The sequence below is a fragment of the Gadus chalcogrammus genome, chromosome 8, assembly GCF_026213295.1.
Source record: "Gadus chalcogrammus isolate NIFS_2021 chromosome 8, NIFS_Gcha_1.0, whole genome shotgun sequence".
In the NCBI taxonomy this organism is placed as follows: Eukaryota; Metazoa; Chordata; class Actinopteri; order Gadiformes; family Gadidae; genus Gadus; species Gadus chalcogrammus.
The window spans coordinates 8,284,700-8,304,908 of NC_079419.1; the positions used below are offsets into that span (position 1 = coordinate 8,284,700).

Consider the following 20,209-nt stretch of genomic DNA (forward strand, 5'->3'; position numbering starts at 1 on the left):
TAGTAATCTATCGTTTTCATGGTCGTTCTCTCTGTTCCACAAACATAAGAATCAAGGTCGTCACAATGTAGGCCGATTGCAAAAGCAAATCAGCTCATTTGTTCGCCCATTTATTGGCAGCTGTAGCGTGTCGTCACGTGTATCATAGTGCATGAAGAATTAAAGAAAAAGATAGCTAATCACAACATTGTTACACTCCAAAACCATACATATTTGTTATGTCTACTCTTGGTTAGTAATGTAATAGAAACAGAGAAACTGTAGAAATTATTTGTAAGTTAAAACATGTTTGGATTACCTGAGTGACCTTTTGTGCAATCCAACTAATGTTTCACCACTTCTGTCTCATCCGAGTCCATTAACCAAAGTCTCTATAGTCTGAACATGTCATGCCCTGGCCTGACCCTAGTACTGGCAATGAGGGATGTTCAGGATTTTTACCAAATAAGAGAAATTCTGAGAAAGCGCTTTTCAACAATTTGTCTTTTATTTGCAACTCTTAGAGCTCCCAAAGCTGGAAAAGGGGTTGAAATTCACAGGTTTTTATAATAATGCAAAGTAGAATAATGCAAAGTAGACACTTTTCCCAGTTAAGGTACAAATCAAATAACCTTATCTTGTCTAATGTTAGATTTATTTGCCGTTCAACTTGGTAGGTTTATGTTGCATAAAGTTTCAACTTTGAGCACCTTAGAGGACTACAGGATGTCTTACTGATTGTATACCTCTCTTAATGTGCATACATTAAACATGACAAGCTGAACCTGGGTCAGGTCATCTTTATTCAGATCTTGCTTAATGTTTATAAATCCTCAACAAGGGCCACCTCAACTCCTCAAGTATAGCTTAAAGTAATTTGTAAATAAATATATGTAATCGGTGTTTAGCGTTCATGTGCAAAAATAAAATTTTCATAATAGTAATGTATGAAGATGTGCTCTGTCAATTCATCCAAGTCTCTCATCATAAGGATTATTATGGCTGGGTGATAATGTTGATCGCCATGGTGATGGCGATGACAGTTTCCAAAATGACGATGGCTGCCATGGGGATGACGTGGTGCTGATGCTGGTGCTGATGTCAGTGGTTCAGGGAGAGGATGGTGGGTGGGGATGATGGTGAGGTTTCACTGAGAGTGGTCTCATTCATGCCTTATTCAAGGTAGCTGACCTTTCGGCAGGTGCAACCTGCAAAGAAGTATCAACACATTATGATGTGAGGCAGCTGGGGTTGGCTGAAGTCACTTATTGGCAGACCCTTCTATTCATGTGGCAGCACAATATCCAAACAGCCTCACCTTTTATGACGCCTATTGGTCTGGTTCTCTTTTGTACGAACAAATACAGCAGCTTCGCCTCCCTGAACCAGCTGGGCAAGGTCTGCGCCTCTTGCTGTGAATTTGATCCTGAGGAAGAAATAAGAGCATGAGTTAAAAAAGCAGGGCAGGATAACTCTGGTACACTATCAATATTTTCTGGTCTTGTGCGCTCATTCTCAACAGCTTCAGCACCTTGCGGAAGCTGTTAAGTCTGTTCAGTCTCTTACTTTTGGGCCTTTTTGAAGGTTTTATTTGGACAGTTTTTCATAGAAAATGCTCGACACATATTGTATAAATCTCCCCCTGCATACAATTCAGAACACACTCTTAGGTGCCTAGCGCACCAAACACAATCCTGGACTTTCTTGTTCGGGTGAAAAAACCCAGTTATAAAACACAGAATTGAATGTATATAATTTGAATCTACACATCTGAATGGCGCTTATAATCGTACTGAGAGTATAAAAAGACAAAATTCAAAAAAACTTTAAATCTGTTTAGGAAAAATGTCAGTACTTTGCCTGGGTTTCCCCGGCTTTAACGCGCATCCTGTGGACGGTGAACTGGTTGGTGTTGAAGAAGGAGAACACTGAGTCGCTCTCCCACTGCAGGTTCACCCTGAGCAGCTCGCCCACCTCCACGTCCGAGGTGACTAGAAAGGATGCCGTGTGGTTGGCGCTCAACTCTTCCCTGAGAGGGCAGACCAAACACAAAGAATGCTGTTCCGATGTCTCAAAAACAAAGAAATCCTATAGACTTTATTCCTGTGACATGCATCACGTCACTTTAAGGGACGTGATGCATACATTAAGTGGTAATGTGAATTAATTCAAGCAGCTGGGCGATGGCTAGTTGTTGTGGTAACCTTAACCTTCTTCTTTATTTATACTATTAGCACATTTTAACTCAGTATGCATTGTAGGAAATTAAGAACTTCAAGATGACAGATAAACATGTTTATACAGATAAACATGATGGGCTCCAAAAGCATGTGATACAGAACACATAAAAAAAGGAAATCTAAATCATAGCATTTATTTGTGAATGCATCAAGGTTTCAGAGGGTCCTCTTACAGAATTACGAAGATGTTCTCCTTGTCCCCGAGCGTTCCATGGAGGGACACGAGCAGAGACTGCTGGCTGAAGGTCAAGCTCTTCCAGCTGCGCAGATGGACCTTGATCTGGTAGTGAAACACTGGGGAAACCCTTCTCCTTAGATTCAATTCTCACAATTGATATCGTCAAACTGCATTCGCTTCGGCTGTACACCAAATGAGTTACTTGGCTAGTCTAGATACACTGTGGACCTTTCAATTAGCCTTCTTTAAGCATCATAGTTTAAAGGGGACCTATTATGCTTTTTCGACTTTTATGACCTATAAACGTTGTTATAATGATTGATAGTCATGTTTAACCGTACACAAAAAACGATGTAGATTTTCGGGAAACTCTTCCTCTCATCTGGGCGCTTTCAGCATTCTCTGTCAACGCTCGGTTTCGTCCTTCTCCGCCCCCTAGCCCCCCTCCTGCCAACCCAACTCCGTTGTGATTGGTTACCTTCCTTGAAGCGCACGCGCGCGGGCAGATTTGACCAGGCATATGGCGGCAGGAGTGCCTCTACCTACGTAGATGATTTCCTGGAAATGTGAACAAGTGAATCGCAAACGATGTCCCGAGTGTTTAGCGCTCTGCACAGCCACCTCAGACTGTCAGCAGGGAATACGTCGAAATGCATGTACGTCATTATTTGACACTTTAGTATGGTTAAACATGACTATCAATCGTTTATAGGTCATAAAAGTCGAAAAAGCATAATAGGTCCCCTTTAATAATGATTAACCATTTTCCTTAATACGTGTGTAGCTTATATTGGGGACATCCAATTTGCGCCCACACCGTAATCATAGCTCCACAAAAGGCAGAACGGCTTTGGGAGGGAGGGGGCTTAGCAGGAGGTTGAGAGGGAGCAGCCCACGAGAAGTTAGTTTTTTAGGTTATTCTTCAAGGTTATTTTTCATGCTCATTCATTTCAAATCTGACCCGCTGCACCTTAAGCTGCGCCGGGGCAGCAATACCTTTGAAGGGCGTCCGGTCCGTGGTCTTCAGGTACATCTTGGCGGCCCTGGTGGTGCGCTGCTGGTGGGCACCGTAGCCCAGAGTGTTGCAGCGGTTCTTGCGGCAGCTCAGACACTGACCTCGGTCGAAGGCGTCCTTGGAGCTGCAGCGGTATGCCACGCTCTGCCGCTCCCGGTTCACCAGCGAGTCGATGAACAGGTGCACCGAGCGCTCGTGAGCACAGCCCATGATCAGGCCCACCTCTGGGAGGGAGGAGAAGAGAGGAGAAGACGAAGGAGGAGGAGGAGGAGGAAGGAGAAGAAGAAGATGAAGAAGATGAGGAGGGAGAAGAAGAAGAAGGAGAAGAAGAAGATGAAGAGGAAGAAGAGGAAGAAGAAGAAGAAGGAGAAGAAGAAGATGAAGAAGAAGAAGAGGAAGAAGAGGGAGAAGAAGAAGAAGAAGAAGAAGAAGAAGAAGAAGAAGAAGAAGAAGAAGAAGAAGAAGAAGAAGAAGAAGAAGAAGAAGAAGAAGAAGAAGAAGAAGAAGAAGAAGAAGAAGAAGAAGAAGAAGAAGAAGAAGAAGAAGAAGAAGAAGAAGAAGAAGAAGAAGAAGAAACAATGTCATCAGTCTGGGTTGTGGTTGTCTTCTTTTGTTGATCACTGATGATTCTGTTCTACTGATTAAATGGTTAATAGAAGACGTTATCAATGGCAAACAGAGCAAGTAACATACTTTTGGACTATTTGGACAAAATGTTTTAACATAAGTTGTGACTCTCTATGACGCTATGGTTATCCTGAGAACATTTTCCAAATTTGTCAATCACTATATTATGACAGATTTTACACTGATACACAATATGTTATTAGCGTAAAAGACTATTTACATATTACGAGTCATTTGTTAGAAATGGGATAGCCATCAGTTGGCTATCAATGAGTGAATTTCAGTTTCAGTCCGCTCCCAATTAATTCCCAATTAATAAACTCTCTTAATTCTGACCTATCGGGGCATCTCTTCCCTGATTGGTTCAGGGGTATCCCTATTGAATGTCAATCAAAGGTGGAGAAACTTGGGATGGAGCAGAGAGTGGAGTGCACGTTTTTGCTATGGGTCGCTCAGGACGGCGGCCCTGAGTATCCATTAAGCACAGCATGCTGGGAGCCTTACGAGGACAGGTCCCTCTCTCGACGTACTCTGGAGGCCGAAGGTGGCCATCATCTGCAGGGTGTGCTGCAGAGTGCAGCCGGGCTGGTCCATGCCCCCGTTGGGGTAGATGTCCACGTGGCCCACCGGCCTTTGGATGCCGATGCTGAGGTCGGGGCTCCCCTTGGTGTTGGTGTGGACGACGTCCACGAAGCTGGCGTCATCGGGGGACAGGCGGCGCAGCTCGTCTGCATACTCGAAGTGGGGGCCCGCAGGGTCCATGCCTGCAACCCACGGGGGGGGGGGGGGGGGACGACGACAACAACAAAGGGATAGAGATGGGATTTGTGAAGTGGTCAACTTCGTCTATGCTGCTCTTACCTCACTAGGTCACTTTACCTTTGATGCTGTAATGCACTATATGACAATTCATATTCAAACTGCACCTTCACTTCTCTTTTGCACTTCTATTTAGATCTCCAAATGCATGTATTTGTCAATGACCATAAAGTTGAATCTGAATCTGAATCTGAATCTGAAACATCATGGGATTTCAATGTCAGTGAGGACAGTGCCGCCGTTGTATTCCCAAAGAGTTGACCCCGGCCTGGGTGTAGCGGACAGCTCCGTCCTCCACGCTGTCGCTGAGCCAAAACAATTTAAACCTTTACCCTAGTTGAAGCTGAGCTCTCGAAGCAGGTCAATTCAGATTACAGATTTGGTTCAACATTGTATAATCAACGGCTTCTTAATCTCTAACCCTAAATGCTTTTGTTTGAAATACATAATGTTTCATGAGTTAAAATCGCTGACTATATCCCAATAGCCAAACCTCACCGTGCTTCAAGAAGTAAGATAACGTAACATTTTCCAACATGTTATTAGCCCAACAACAACAACGTCAACAATATTTTGGATCAGATGTCTGGTTGCCCTACTATGTATGAACCCATCCAACCTGTTATCCTGTTCACTTTGCTGTAGGCGAGGTTTCCTGCGACCCCAGCCACATGTGCCCCAAGACTGAAGCCCAGCAGATGGAGTTTGGAGAGATCATACTTCACATCAAGCTGCACGTGGGTGGACACACAAATGAGGCACCAATATGTTTACGTCTGTGACATTGGTTCAGTGGCAAGTCAAAGGCTCAGATGTAAAGAAAGAAGGTGCATTTGACCATTGGAAACTATTAAATGATCACAATACAGATGTATATTTTCAGAGATAAGAGCATGTAATTTTTATTTTTAGCATAAAGTATAGGCGATGTAACTGTGTTATAGAACAAAAGGTTCAGTCGGCCGTTTCCATCACAATCCTTAATTTTGAAAAGGCACTGCATTTGTCTCCGAAACTAATCAATTTGGGTGTTTGGTCCCCATGAGATCTCACCCACCCACCTCTAACCAGTTGATCAGCGCGGCCAAATCTTGCCCTGCCAGATGGGTGTTCTGAGCGGCGTTAGGGTAGTGGTGCTGAGCGCGTTTCAGCCAGTCCACCACGATGACGTTCGCACTGGGCTCTCTCTCGAGCAGGGCAGAGACCAGCTGCGACACCCAGCCCTCAAATATTCCCGCCACCTGAAAGACGAAAAAGAATGTCAAGACGACAGTGCTGAAGGACAGCACAGGGTCTTTGTATAAACCAAATTATATCTTGTTTAGAGGGATTTTCAACTTATTACAATTTATAAATGCACATTATAATTTTAGAAAAAACGAACTTAAATTATAGATATAGCTAGAAGAACTTGGATAAATATGATAAGGATAAATATTCTTTGTCAATAGGATAAATGACCTATTTCAGCTATGTTGCTGCAACAGAAATAGCTTTGAAGGTTACCGACCGTCCAGCCATGGACGATAGCGAATGTTTGCGCTGTAATGTTGAAACCACACTCGGTGATTGACTCCTGCCTCCCGGGCCGAATGTAACACACATCTTCTTCCGGCTCCTCGGCTGTGCGCAATGAGAACTTGGTGTCAATCGAACCGTAGTCCACGAACCATCCTGTGGTATTGCCTGAATACCAGGGGGAAGACGGTGCATAAATGAGCACGCTGTTAGACATTCCTCAAGCCCACAACACCAGCATCATGAAAGAAAGTGTAGTTCAGGTCAAATTCTAAACAAGGTTGCTTAAAAGGTTGCCAGTTTTGCAGAATTTTGAAAGAAAAATCATAAACTTTTCAACTTACTTGTGGATTTAGAATTGGTGGTGTTAAACAAAGCCGCACATGACTTTAGCAATATTGCAATATCAAGCAAACACAACCAAATCAAACGTTTTACCTGCATAATCCAATATAATAAATCCTGATACGCTGTTTTATAATGATTAAAAAGTGATGTAATTCAACTGTCGGTTTTTACCTTTATAGTGGGGTAATGATCATGCACGCGACCTGATATTGACGGGACGGGGCGGGGCCAACATTTACTAAACCAGGACCAACATTTTTTTTTATCGACAATAACATTATGATAACAGCTCATAAAAATATTATAATGAGGCTGTCCATTGTAAAATGTTTACCATTGATGTTGCTCCAAGATAAGTGAATTGCTTTTTTGCCCCGAAATGGTTTTGTGTTTTGATCAGTTGAGGGCGTTTCAAGGGTCCCAAACTGGGACACATTGTATATCAATCAATAGGACAAATGTTCCACCTGCTTCTATTTCGATCTGCCAGGCTGGGTTCAACGGTCAAACAAGGCACAATTTGTGTTGATCCCTCTGCTGAGTCTGACTCTCACTTTGTTTTATCCCTGTGTTCAGCACTGGCTCATGTTATTTTACTAGACCTTCTGGCCTCAAGGGAGAGGGTCAAATGGTCTGCAGAGGGGCCCAGAATAAAAGGCCCTCGGCCTCACCTTCACGTAACCCCAATGCAACCCATTCACAATATATTAAATGTGTGTTTGCCTTCAAAGCATGCAAGCGGGCTATGGATCAACTAAAAGAAGGCACTACATTGACATATTATGTGTGTGTGTGTGTGTGTGTGTGTGTGTGTGTGTGTGTGTGTGTGTGTGTGTGTGTGTGTGTGTGTGTGTGTGTGTGTGTGTGTGTGTGTGTGTGTGTGTGTGTGTGTGAGAGTGTGTGTGTGTGTGTGTGTGTGCGTGTGTGTCCTTGTTTGTGCGTACACTTTTGTGCCTGTGTTCAAAGTTTACGGCAGGTATGATTTTGAATCCAGATTCAATCATTACATATATGTGGCATTTATATGTAATATGCACAAGAGGTATATGTTCGGCCACTGTTGGGTAGCAACAGTGGCAGTCTGGATGAGTGTTGTCACCGTCGGAATGGGGTGGGTTGAACGCTGGGTCAAATAGCGAGAAGTCTGGTCCCAGGGGCCGCTGCAGGCCGGCTGGAGTAAGAACACTAGCACAAGACAGAGCACCTGGTGCAGTGCCGGCCCTATAGCCTTGCTGTGCCCTAGGCAAGGTCAGCAGAAGGTGCCCCTGCTTTGGCTAAGATGCCCGAAGGCAAGGCAAGCTTATTTATATAGCACCATTCAAACACAAGGCAGATCATAGTGCTTTGCAAAGGAAGGCATCACATGTAAAAATACTTTTAAAGGACAACCATTCAAATATAGTAAAATAAGAAAAGAGGAGAACTAATAAAAAAATATACATATATTTTTTAAATGCAAATATAAGATATTCAGATATTCTTTGTTTATTCATTATTTCCACAGCCGGGCTGGGTTCAACGGCCATACAAGGGACACTTTGAGTTGTGTCTCCCTCTGCTGCCAGTGCCGAGTAGTGTTTTAGCCTCAGCAATGGGTCATCGTACTTTATTAGAAATTCAGGCTTAGAGGGAGAGGGGCCACTGGTGGGGTCCAACAGTTTGAAGCAGGGTCCTTAAGAGAAGGCCTTTGGCCAGGCCTTAACGAAACTCCAATGGAAAAGTATTAGAAGAGATGTTGACATACCCAGTCACAATATATACAATAATGGCTGACATAGTAGTGTGTTTGCTGTCAATTTATTGTATGCAAATGGTATGTAAAACAACGTAGTAGGCTATATTTACGCAGTGTGTGTTCATGTGTATATGTGTGTGTGTGTGTGTGTGTGTGTGTGTGTGTGTGTGTGTGTGTGTGTGTGTGTGTGTGTGTGTGTGTGTGTGTGTGTGTGTGTGTGTGTGTGTGTTTGTGGGTGTGTGTGCTTTCAAACATTGAACAAGTTGTTGCTTAAAAACAAATCACTAGACATATCTGGCAAATATGTAGTGTTCCACAAGAGGTCATTATTTGTTTCTTTGTTATGTTCTGTGAACAAATTATGAGCACATAGAAGGTCCATTAATGTGAGCCAAAGTCCAAATCCCCTCTCTCTTCGACTGGTCTATAAAAGGATATGTAATGAACTTGTAGGGAACTAAATCAACTCAACACACAGAGATGAATGTACATGGCCTCGCACACGCACACGCACACACGCACACACCCACCCACCCACCCACACACACACACACACACACACACACACACACACACACACACACACACACACACACACACACACACACCCGCACACACAGACACACTTGCACACACGCACGCAAACACACACACACACACCCACACACACACACACACACACACACACACACACACACAAACACACACACACACACACACACACACACACACACACACACACACACACACACACACACAAAATTCAATATCTCAATCATTGTAATCAATTAGCACTTTTAACCCCATACATCCTACATCTTACGAATGTCTATGTATGTGTAACATGTACCCTGCTCCAATTAGCAAGGATCTATAAACAAGAACAAACGCAAACACCGGTAGCAGTATCAGTAGCACGGCCTGTTTGTTTCCTTCAACAGAAGGTCTGGAGGAGTGTTGTCATCGTGGAATGGGAGAGGGTTGAGTGCTCCATCAAATACAGAGAAGTCTGGTCCCCAGGGCCGATGGAGGCAGGATAAAGTTTAATCACTGGCACAAGACGCAGCCCTAGTGAGTCGCATATCCAAATATAACAGCCAACACATCTTCCAATGCGGGGACACTGTAAACCATGCCTATGGTGTTTGGTAATGCTAACGTCAAGTTGCTGTTCTTTTAAACAGAGTTTAAGAACTTTCCATGTTTGCACAAGGAGCCTCAATCTTAATATAAATCTGTCTGGCTGTCTGTCTGTCTATCAGTCTATGGATCTGTCTATCTTTCTGTCTATCTATATTTTCATATCTCTATATATATGCATACTGTATATATATATATATATCTGTATGTCTTTCCATCTATCCATCTGTCTATGCTTTTTCTCTCAGTCTCCCTTAGTCTCTTCCTATTTTTTTCTTCCTTTTTGTTTATATTTAGAACGACAGACAGAACATAATAGATGCAGAAAGAGGAAGAAAACAAAAAGAAAGAGAACCAGAGAGAGAGCTTGTGTTGATTGATCTTATAGGCAGGCAGGTAGCCGATAACTCAATTCTATTGCACCCTCCAGTGGAGTATTTGTGAGTTAAATGAGACAAGCCTTTCTCATGTACAAACCGGTAGACAGAATTGTATGTAAAGTAGTGGGTCTTCATACAGTGTTGTTGTGAATACCAACCAAGCAGCACGGAATTTGCTTGCAAACGTAACATTGAAGAGTAAGCTTTTACAAGCAGGGCAAAATCGTACAGTTGGTATTGTTTAGGTCGACCAGCGTCATGAACACAATATAAATACGGTCGGCCACTCCACCGTCTTCATAGCTCTGTGACTTATACTTAGCAGTTCGTTGACTGTAACTCCCAAGGCGATCCTGAGGCTTTTGGGGGAGTTTTTTACCATACAAGGAGAAGAGCGCTTTAGCCCAGTTTCCTGTGGGAGGGTTCTGATTTCTCGCACTCTCTGTCTGATTCTCTCCTGTCTCCAATTCCCTCCCTCTATCTCTCCCTTTCTCTCTCTCTCTCTCTCTCTCTCTCTCTCTCTCTCTCTCTCTCTCTCTCTCTCTCTCTCTCTCTCTCTCTCTCTCTCTCTCTCTCTCTCTCTTCCTCCCTCTCATTCTCTCTCTCTCTTCCTCCCTCTCCCCCCATCCCCCTTCTCTTCTTCCTCTACTCCACTGTTGCACACACAGTCTGCTTCCCAATATATACACCAACCTGAGAAACAACAACCAGGAGTTTATCTTGACTTCAGAGAAGATCGAACGTTTCTTATAATGACGTTAAGGATGTATGTGTGTGTGTGTGTGTGTGTGTGTGTGTGTGTGCGCGCACAGGCAGCAAACACAGAAAGTTCAAGCTCTGAAGGCAGAGGAATTGTATTTGAGAAATGCGCTGTCATAACAATGTGGAACCCAGCAGGGCTCCGACATACCAAATAAGGTCCACCGCCAGTCGCCTTTCATTACAGCACCGCTCACGCAGTAAAACTGCCGTCAACGCCATGGATTGTAGAGCCAGCGAATCTCTGGCTGCAGAAATTTCATAAACATGCTCCTTAATAGGTTCAAACTCCTCTGCCGGCTACAGAATAACAGTTGAGGGCTGGGCCCTATTTTATTTGAAATAAAGCAAACTAAAGACAAAATACGCACCTTGTTTTCATGATCTCATGATTTCATTGAATGATTGAGAAGGACATCATATAATGTTGGATATGTGCTGCTGTCCACTTCTGCTATGAACAGGGTGTTACCAAACATCCATCAACCCTTAATTCAGATCAGCCTTATAGTCTATGTTACAGATTATAATTGGTTAAGACAGCGGCTCAGTTTGTTGAAGAAGCCAGGAACCACAAAGGCTATGATTGGAGATGACATGTTTGAGGAAGGGCATGGGTTGTGTGTGTGTGGGTTGTGTGTGTGTGTTAGGGTTAGTTTACAGTTCACCGTGAAGGTCTTTGATGTCATGCTCCCTTGGCTCTTGGTCAGGGAAATGTATCTGGTGTCATCAGTGAGAGATCTGCAAACCAAGCAAACACATCTGTCAGTTTTGACACAAACAAAACACCTATGTACCCATGTGCAGCAGGCACAGATACATCTATATAATTTACTCTATGTACCCCTTTCAATATTTTTAATTGCCAAAAAACTAAAACCAAACTTTAGTTTATCTTGTCCATGTAGGTTCCAAAATGTCTGATCTTCCAATAACCTTTTAGGGCTGTTTTAGTACTGTTAAAGGTCATGCTGTGTTTTTTCTTAGTTTCATGGGGTGTTTCCTTAGCTATGATGTTGCATTGTGCATGTTGTTTGGCTTATATGTGTACGGATGTGCAAATACGGGATGTAAATAAACAACAGCGACCTCCTGCAGTTCTGACTCTTCTTGGAAATACCAACGGCCATTCTTGAGCTACAAATTATCAACACAGTTTCCTGCCTTGGTTCACAGGTTTTGCTGTTTGTTGTCCCTGCAATGGGTTAGTGGGTGAAATGCACAATAACAAGTTCTGGTGGGTCGAGGATTTTTTTTGAGGAATTGATTTCCAGTTAATCAGCCTTAAGGGCCCTAGCACCACTGCTGTGTCATAAATGATATATATTTCATACCTCGTTGATTATAGGAGACAGAATTGAAATGTAGCTTTGGGAAACCCATCGTAATTAAGTGGGACCTAATTGTGGAGGAGCTACAGTCAGTCTCACTGTACTTTTGAATCTAAAAATAAGTAGCATCCATGAAGTTGGTTCTTTTCCTCTCATTCTCTTAGGGCTGGATATATTTTCCATCCAGATTCTTTTTCATCCAGCCGTAGAATGAGAACTATGTAGTTTAACCAACTCTGGTATTAACATCAATTTGAGCATTCCTCAATAAGAACACACACACCAATCCCACATTAAACACACAGACATCTCCCCATGTGTGTTAGTGTGTGTGTGTGTGTGTGTGTGTGTGTGTGTGTGTGTGTGTGTGTGTGTGTGTGTGTGTGTGTGTGTGTGTGTGTGTGTGTGTGTGTGTGTGTGTGTGTGTGTGTGTGTGTGTGTGTGTGTATATATAAAGTTAGATTTGTGTCACACACACACACACACACACACACACACACACACACACTCACACACACACACACAAACACACACACACACTCAAGATCAATTACAAAATACTTTTGCATCTGACATCGTTTTTCATTAATAACAACAACGTATTGCTTTAGGACAAACTCCTCTGGGCTGTGTGTGCTTCGAGCTTCCCCCCTTGTTTACTTCTATGCGCTCCTCTCTTGTAATCCAGAAGGGTAGAGAAGAGCATGTTCCAAATAAGGAGTTTGGCTGAAGATTGCCATGGTGTCTAAACCACTTCATTCCTTAGAGAGGACTCTGAAGCTGAGGTTTGGAGTCGAAGAGGGAGAGTGTGTGTTTGCGTGTGTGTGTGTGTGGGGGGGGGGGGTGTCTGGAGGGGGTGGGTGGATGGGGTGTGGGGGTTTGGGGAGGGGGGTACAGTCAGTTGCAGCAGGGGTAGCCAAAAGTGGGGAGTGGCGGAAAGGGTAAAGCAGTGGGAAAGGGCAGGCACAAGGGACTGAGGGCTGACTCCCAAAAAAAACCCGCTGCCGGCAAAGTTTAAAGCGCATAGAGCCTGACTTCCAGGGCTCACTTTGCATCCTCCTCCTCCTCCTCTCCTCTCAACTCGCCAGTCTCTGCTCCGCCGCCTGCTCTGTACGCTACCTCTCGCTCTCCTCCTCCTCCTCCTCCTCCTCCTCCTCCTCCTCCTACTCCCCGTCTACATCTGCTGGCTGCACTCTCAGTCAACCTTGTAGGGAAGCGATCTCCAGGCTAGAAGGCTCCGTTTGCTCATTCCAACAAGGAAGAAGAACCCCAGACTTTGCCCTATTTTTTTTTTTGCTTTTTGTGAACCGGAACCCAATCAACAACAATGGAGGCCATCAAGAAGAAGATGCAGATGCTGAAGTTGGACAAGGAGAACGCCATCGACCGAGCGGAGCAGGCTGAGTCTGACAAGAAGGCGGCGGAGGACAAGAGCAAACAGGTGGGTGCGTTCCGGGTGGTCCGCAGGGAGGGGGGACTCAAATATGAGTACGGCTTCCGCTCCCAGATATCACTAGGTACAGAGAAAGATCTTATCTGATGTGAGACGCAACCGCAGAAGGTATTGCTGTGGTTTGACCCTGCCTTCTGAACCACATTGAAAAATACATTGTAATTATACTCCACGTGGATGATTTGGTCTTCTCGGTTAAATGAGCAAACAAACAACAAAGATATTGTGGAAAAAAACGGGTTGATTTGATTCTAAACGGATAACTGAATGATACATTGGTCATTGATTGGAGCATAGGAAACATTGAAGGTAATACCTGCCACGTGAACACGACAGTACCGGTAATATGTGTGGGCTCCATCCCATAGCAGTGTCTCACCCCACCAAGCACCGCCACATGTTACAAACCAGAAATACAACCAGAGAACAGCTGATTCCTGGTTCCCTGGGGCCCGGGCAACAGGAGGTTGGAGGGATGCTCCTTCGGTCACACACACGAGGATGGCTGGATGGCTGAAGACACACAGTGACAATACATTCCCCGCATCAACCATCAAGGGGATTAGGCCCTACAACCCTGAGTGCTGTCGCAGCATCTTGAGCAGCTGTTTCTCTGCCTTGCTCTGCTCGGAGGTGGCCAAAGGGGGTGCCGGGTTACCCCTTATCTGGACCACAGGAGGAAATACAAACTGTTCCATAGTGAAGCGAGAGAATGCCTCAACCGGACACTCTTAAGTGTCATCGTCTCCGTATTTAGGGGCCGTCAGGGGAATAAAGGGTTGAGGAGGTGGGCGTGCGTGTGTGTGTATGTGTGTGTTTATGCATGTTGGGGGGCAGGTGGATTGGGGGGGGGGTTGTGAAACTTAAGACAGTTTAGTACTCCAAGGGCCGCCTTAATGATAGCGATGCTCTGGCGATCCTTTTTAATTTTTGGCCCTTGAGAGCTACAAAACAGAGCCCCCGGAGACGAGAAGTGAGGCCCGAGGTGTCTAAATAAAGGTCAACATGGCGCAAAGGGGGATGCGAGGGGGGTGGGAAGGGATGGGCGTTGGCGTGGACAGAGTGCGTGTGTGTGTGTGTGTGTGTGTGTTGGGGTGACAGTGTGACAGTTAAGTAAGTTGCGATGATCTCAGAGGCCAAGAGATGGTCAGCGTGAAATCTGAGGAGTACATGTTGGGACTTTGGGTTTGCTTTGGGTGGCATGGCGAGGTCCAGCCTTGCACTAAGGGATGCTCGCTCTGCTATTCTTGACCTCGCTGGACGGGATGAGAGTCAACAGCCGACCATGATGCCTGACAGAACCCACGGCTACTGAAAACATATGCAGGCTAACCCAGTGAGTCTTAGCGTCACTGCACATACTAAGGAGAGCAACAGGGTTTCAGAAGCCAGCATAAACCAAAGGGAAACAGGGCTTGTTTGACACGTCCCTGATCATAACAGCCTCTGAGAGTGGATTAAAAGACTTACCTCACACTAACTACTAGTTAGGATCATCAAATAAACAATGTAGCAGCAAACATTCAAATGTCTCCTGTAAACAGCTGTCAGTTGTGAGTCATTCCCTGCAAAGCTTTGAGAGCGACTCGCTAGCACTATGAAACAAGTCTCAGCCTCTTCCGTGTGAGTAACGGTGTGACTCGCCCTGAACGCCGAGTACATGGAAGTGCAAGTCAAGTCGTGCCGCCATGAAGAAACTCCAGATACCAGTATCGTCCTTCACAGAAACGCAGACATAGCTCTGGCGTAAACCAGCTGTATCTGGTCTGTCTGTGTGGTGACATCCATCCCTTTATTCATCCACCAGTAGGCCGCTGAGAAATGTTCTTTAATCCCATTATCAACGTCTGCTTCTCCCATTATCAAGGTACTGTTCCTGGCGTACGCATTGTCCGTGATAGGATGTGCTTGCATGTCAATCAATGCACTTCTTCTTCAAGAAAATTCGGCAGTTCTTGACACAGTTAATCAACGCTCTGTCGCAGACTTACCGGACGGAAATGCCGGCTCTGCGAGACCACTATACTACCAGGCCAGGGACTATAGGTGGAGAAAAGGAATCTGCTAGAACCTGGCACAATGCATATTCTCTTGCTGTACAAGATGAATGTCTTATTGTGAATTCTCCCTGTCTTGAAATAAATACAATACCAGTAGGCGGCTAGTTCTGCCCCAACAGCACCATACATGCAGGGGTTCCTGTGGTCTCATCCTTGTGTGTGTTGTTTATTTTCTCTGTGCCAGCTGGATGATGAGCTTCTGGCCATGCAGAAGAAGCTGAAGGGGGCGGAGGATGAGCTGGACAAGTACTCCGAGGCCCTGAAGGACGCCCAGGAGAAACTGGAGCTGTCAGAGAAGAAGGCTGCAGATGTAAATGCACCCACACACACACACACATACACACACAGAGACAAACACACACAATGTGAACAGACCAGGTCAAATATATAAGCGGTGTACAGGAACTAATGTACAGTGTGACCAAAGGTCAAAAGGTCCATTGGGTCATTTTATTTCCAATTCAGTGCTTAAACCAACCCCCCCAGTGCTGTGATTGGACTATTGGGCCTCTGCCTTGGAAGGGCCCCACAGGTCTCAAAATTAGCCTTAAACAAATGATGTGTGTCAATAGTTTATAGTTGAATAGTCATTGTTTAAACCATTTATTTAAAACCAATAGTGGCCTGTACAATAAAATGAGAAGGTTTAGGTTTAGCTGATGGCATTACATTATTTTATCAACAAATCTACTAAAGTTACTAAGAAATAACAATACTTTTAAAACACTCCAGATGAAAGGCATCAACAATCAAACACATTTGATTTGGGTTTGGGATGGCTAGGATTAGAAAACCAAAGAGCAGATACTATCCTGCTGCCCCTTTCCTAATCCCTTACGGTTCAACTCCATATGTCTGTTCTTCATATCAGATAGTTAACATTCATGCTGCAGACTATTAACACAATTGTACACAATAAATACACATTTTAAATAATAAAGTAATGCCATATTTTTGGAGACTATTGAGGGAATGGTATTTTTCCATTCCAAATTATGTAAGTGAGTAGGTTTCATAAAAAAAGAAGCTGTATCATACAATTATATACATAGACCTACTGAAATCACTAACAACGCCTATAACACTTTTCTTGAACAAACAGGACCATACACTACTGATGCATGTGTCTTCACGTAAACATATGAAGTAACAAGGATTAACAAGTGCTACTACTTTTGATACTCATGTATCATGCATTATACATCAAGGATTTCAACACCCTTACTTGAGTTGCGCGTTTAATGGGGGACATCTCTCTCTAGTTCTGATCTAAGTATCTTATTGTAAACCTATCATAAAAGTACAAGTTAAAAGGCACTTTTACCACCACTGCATTGACTTATTGATGGACTTGCATGCATCCATTGGCAGAGCAATTGCCTCAAACAGCAGCCAGAGACAAAGCATGGCTAGCCTCTAGCCGCCCAAGAATGCCAGGAATGTGGCCTAAGCAAACACAAAAGCCCATACTCTTGTGTGTAATGAAATCAATGCACTGGACTTTTTCCCACCAGGAATAATACTGTATGTTCTATAGTGGCCTTCCAACCATGACGTTACAGCTATTCAGACTCATCGGAAGTACAGTCATGAACCACCATACATTTGGTTGAAGTCGTGTATTAATCATTTGTTTTGATTGAAATTCCCAGACAGTGAATAATACAGGTTTCTATGTTCCTTGCGGTAGGCCTACAGATGTTTGTTTGTTGTGAAACTGGTAAATCCAGGTGCTAGTAATTCATTAATAAGGAGCTCAACGCGACGACTGTCCCTTGGAGCAAGATCATTTGCCTTCCAGGGACACAGAGATTCTGAGGGAAGCAAACAATATTAAATTAAGTGCTTAGAGCGCTAGTTACAATGTTCATTCAAATTATATTGCTTTTCCCCATCCTCAATCTAGATAACTTTTAGCATGTTAAAAAAATTATATTTTAATAACAACTACATTTCAGTATTTGAGTCAAATGAAAGGTGTCTAATGAATCCAACTATGTCAGTTCAGACACGGGTCCACGGGTCAAAGGTCAGTTTAGAAACAATCGCAGTCTCAGATTACCCATGTGTCCGAAGGAAGAGACCTACACCCTATTTTATTTATTTATGATGTGCATCCCACATCCCTGCCAAAAAGGTTACACGACAATCCAGGTGTATCTAATATGGCAATGCAGATGGATGTGTGCTGGCACGGGGCAGATTCTCCATTGGTCCATTTATTCTATGTACACGCTAGGGGCCCAAGAATGTCGCCGCCCACCGGCTACAGGTCACATATGCAATTTGATCAATTTACATTCCAACCAGTTAAAATTCTACAGCTGCTGTTAAAGAGAGTCATTCTGAAACAACCCAGGAAACCAACACAGGAGTGCTAACCTTTGGACTTTTAGATATCTGTGTCAGCGTATATGTCCTTCTCTCTCTCTCTCTCTCTCTCTCTCTCTCTCTCTCTCCTCTCTCTCTCTCTCTCTCTCCTCTCTCTCTCTCTCTCTCTCTCTTCTCTCTCTCTCTCTCTCTCTCTCTCTCTCTCTCTCTCTCTCACACACAAACCAAAATTACTAGGAGTCATAGGACTGTAACACCAACTTAATAACTGATGCTTAGCCTACTGCACCCACATTCGATAAGGATTCCTATGACTCATGTTCATTCACTTCTTCACGCATAGCCGACATATTACGATGAAGACAAAGCAACACATTACACCTTGCCATATAAGTCCACAATAGTGGAGTCAAACCAGTACACACCCTCTTCTGAGGGTAAAAAAAAAGTTAGAAGCCTTCCCCCGTCGCTATGATGTCATTTAAGCGAAGCTTCTTTCACGATTGGAGGATCTGGCCATAAATTTCCTGAAAACTCCCACTTCCTTGAATTCCTCCCTGACAAAAATTTCCTCTGACGAAATAGTAGGGCGCAACTTTGGCGCTAAGCGGATGATATAGTTAGCATTATCTCCAAAGTATAGACACCTCCATATCGATATTTAACGAAGAGATCCAACAAGGGCATTTTTTTCAACGTTCTTCAACCAAAGTTTGGCTAATATGGAGGGTGTGAAGAAGAAAATCCAGGCTCTTCAGCAGCAGGCGGACGATGCAGAAGATCGTGCCTTGGTTTTACAAAAGGAGTTGGAAACAGAAGTAGAACTACGCGAAAACGTGAGATAATTCGGCATTTATCACTTTTGATGCTTTTACTGGACACTTTCCATTTCACGGTGTTTCTTAAGGGAACGATATACAATAGTTGCACAGACTATCGGTTCAAGTCTGGACAGGTAGGCTATGCTGCTGCGCCCTCAGGAGTCATACAATGACTTTTCTCGGCGTAGCCTCCCTGAATCTTCTGAGATCGACAAGCCCACTCAATCCAACTTTAAACAAGACATAATTTGTTGTTTGGGGAGAATATGGAACTTGAGTATTTCTAAATGTTGTAATGCTTTCATGTTTTGGGGGTTTGGATACTTTGGATACGTTCACTCTTGTGAGTCAGAGCGCAGGCTTTGCCTTTCATTGTAATGTCGCCGGAGTAAAGAAAAAAAGGGAGCTCCCATCCTCCTTCCTTTTCGGCTACACACAGGAAGAGCAGACGTGGTACTAGGTCTCACAGGAAGCTGTTGGACAATTCGCAATCACCCACCAACACACTGCCTTAGCCTCATACTCCGGGAAAAAGAGTTTGCACTTAGATTGTTTATTTAACAATTATATGGTTAGGGTTGTTCCTTAGTTCTGCCCTTTCCTATCAACAACAGAGAAAAAAAAGTTAAAAGTTGAAAAAGAAGAGGGATTCTTTGTAAATTGAAATTCACTTAACTATTTGAACTTCAATGCCTTAATGCAACCTCCCACTTATAATTAGAGGAGTAACATCATGTATGATAGATCTCTCATGGGGGCATTGTTCAGCGTTAAGAAAGGGTGGTGAGGGAGGGTGTGGTTGGCAGCACTAAACCTTTAGGGTGACCTCTGACCTCCCTCTTTGTGCTCCTAGGCCGAAGGGGATGTAGCCTCTCTGAACCGCAGGATCCAGCTGGTCGAGGAAGAGTTGGACCGGGCCCAGGAGAGGCTGGCCACTGCCCTGCAGAAACTAGAGGAAGCCGAGAAGGCTGCCGACGAGAGCGAAAGGTGACAGTTAAAGACATCTCTGATGACAGTGTTTGTTCGGTGGATTAGATGTGGAGGAAAAAAGTTTGAAGAGGATTTAGGATTAAGTTATTTCATTGCTCCAAATGTACTGTATTTATTTTTATATATTTGTTTATATTAGTTTTTTTAAAAGAAATATGTAGGATAGTATGGGCATGGTATATGAATTAATAAGATAAATATTCAAGTTCATATATAAATTCCTCAGAAATAAGTTGAATTTAAACATGCCTATTTTTGATGGCAAGCATTCACCAAGGGTTGTGTTAGTGTAAACCCTGACCGTCCAATGAACCCGGAGGAGGTCTTGACATGTGTTGGGGCTGATGTTCTGCGTCTCATCCACAGAGCGATGAAGGTCATCGAGAACAGAGCCATGAAGGTACGAGGAGGAATGGAGATCCAGGAGATGCAACTCAAAGAAGCCCAACACATCGCTGAGGAGGCAGAACCGCAAATATGAAGAG

At 43.9% G+C, this 20,209-nt stretch overlaps 2 protein-coding genes across 2 annotated transcripts; one reads left to right on the top strand and one right to left on the bottom strand.

Annotated features, from left to right (window-relative positions):
* Positions 1 to 447: 447 nt before the first annotated feature.
* On the bottom strand, positions 448 to 6,885 carry LOC130386934 (lipoprotein lipase-like). Its single transcript, XM_056595807.1, has 10 exons — positions 6,721 to 6,885; positions 6,369 to 6,544; positions 5,920 to 6,099; positions 5,478 to 5,589; positions 4,570 to 4,803; positions 3,394 to 3,636; positions 2,393 to 2,513; positions 1,835 to 2,008; positions 1,298 to 1,405; positions 448 to 1,187 (listed from the first exon to the last, which is right to left on the bottom strand). Exons 1-10 carry the CDS (start codon positions 6,818 to 6,820, stop codon positions 1,157 to 1,159), a joined length of 1,479 nt encoding a protein of 492 aa, XP_056451782.1. The 5' UTR covers positions 6,821 to 6,885; the 3' UTR covers positions 448 to 1,156.
* Positions 6,886 to 13,034: 6,149 nt separating this feature from the next.
* LOC130386943 (tropomyosin alpha-1 chain-like) lies at positions 13,035 to 20,209 on the top strand. Its single transcript, XM_056595819.1, has 4 exons — positions 13,035 to 13,510; positions 15,767 to 15,892; positions 19,588 to 19,721; positions 20,091 to 20,209. The coding sequence occupies exons 1-4, from the start codon at positions 13,397 to 13,399 to the stop codon at positions 20,203 to 20,205; spliced, it is 489 nt and encodes a 162-aa protein (XP_056451794.1). The 5' UTR covers positions 13,035 to 13,396; the 3' UTR covers positions 20,206 to 20,209.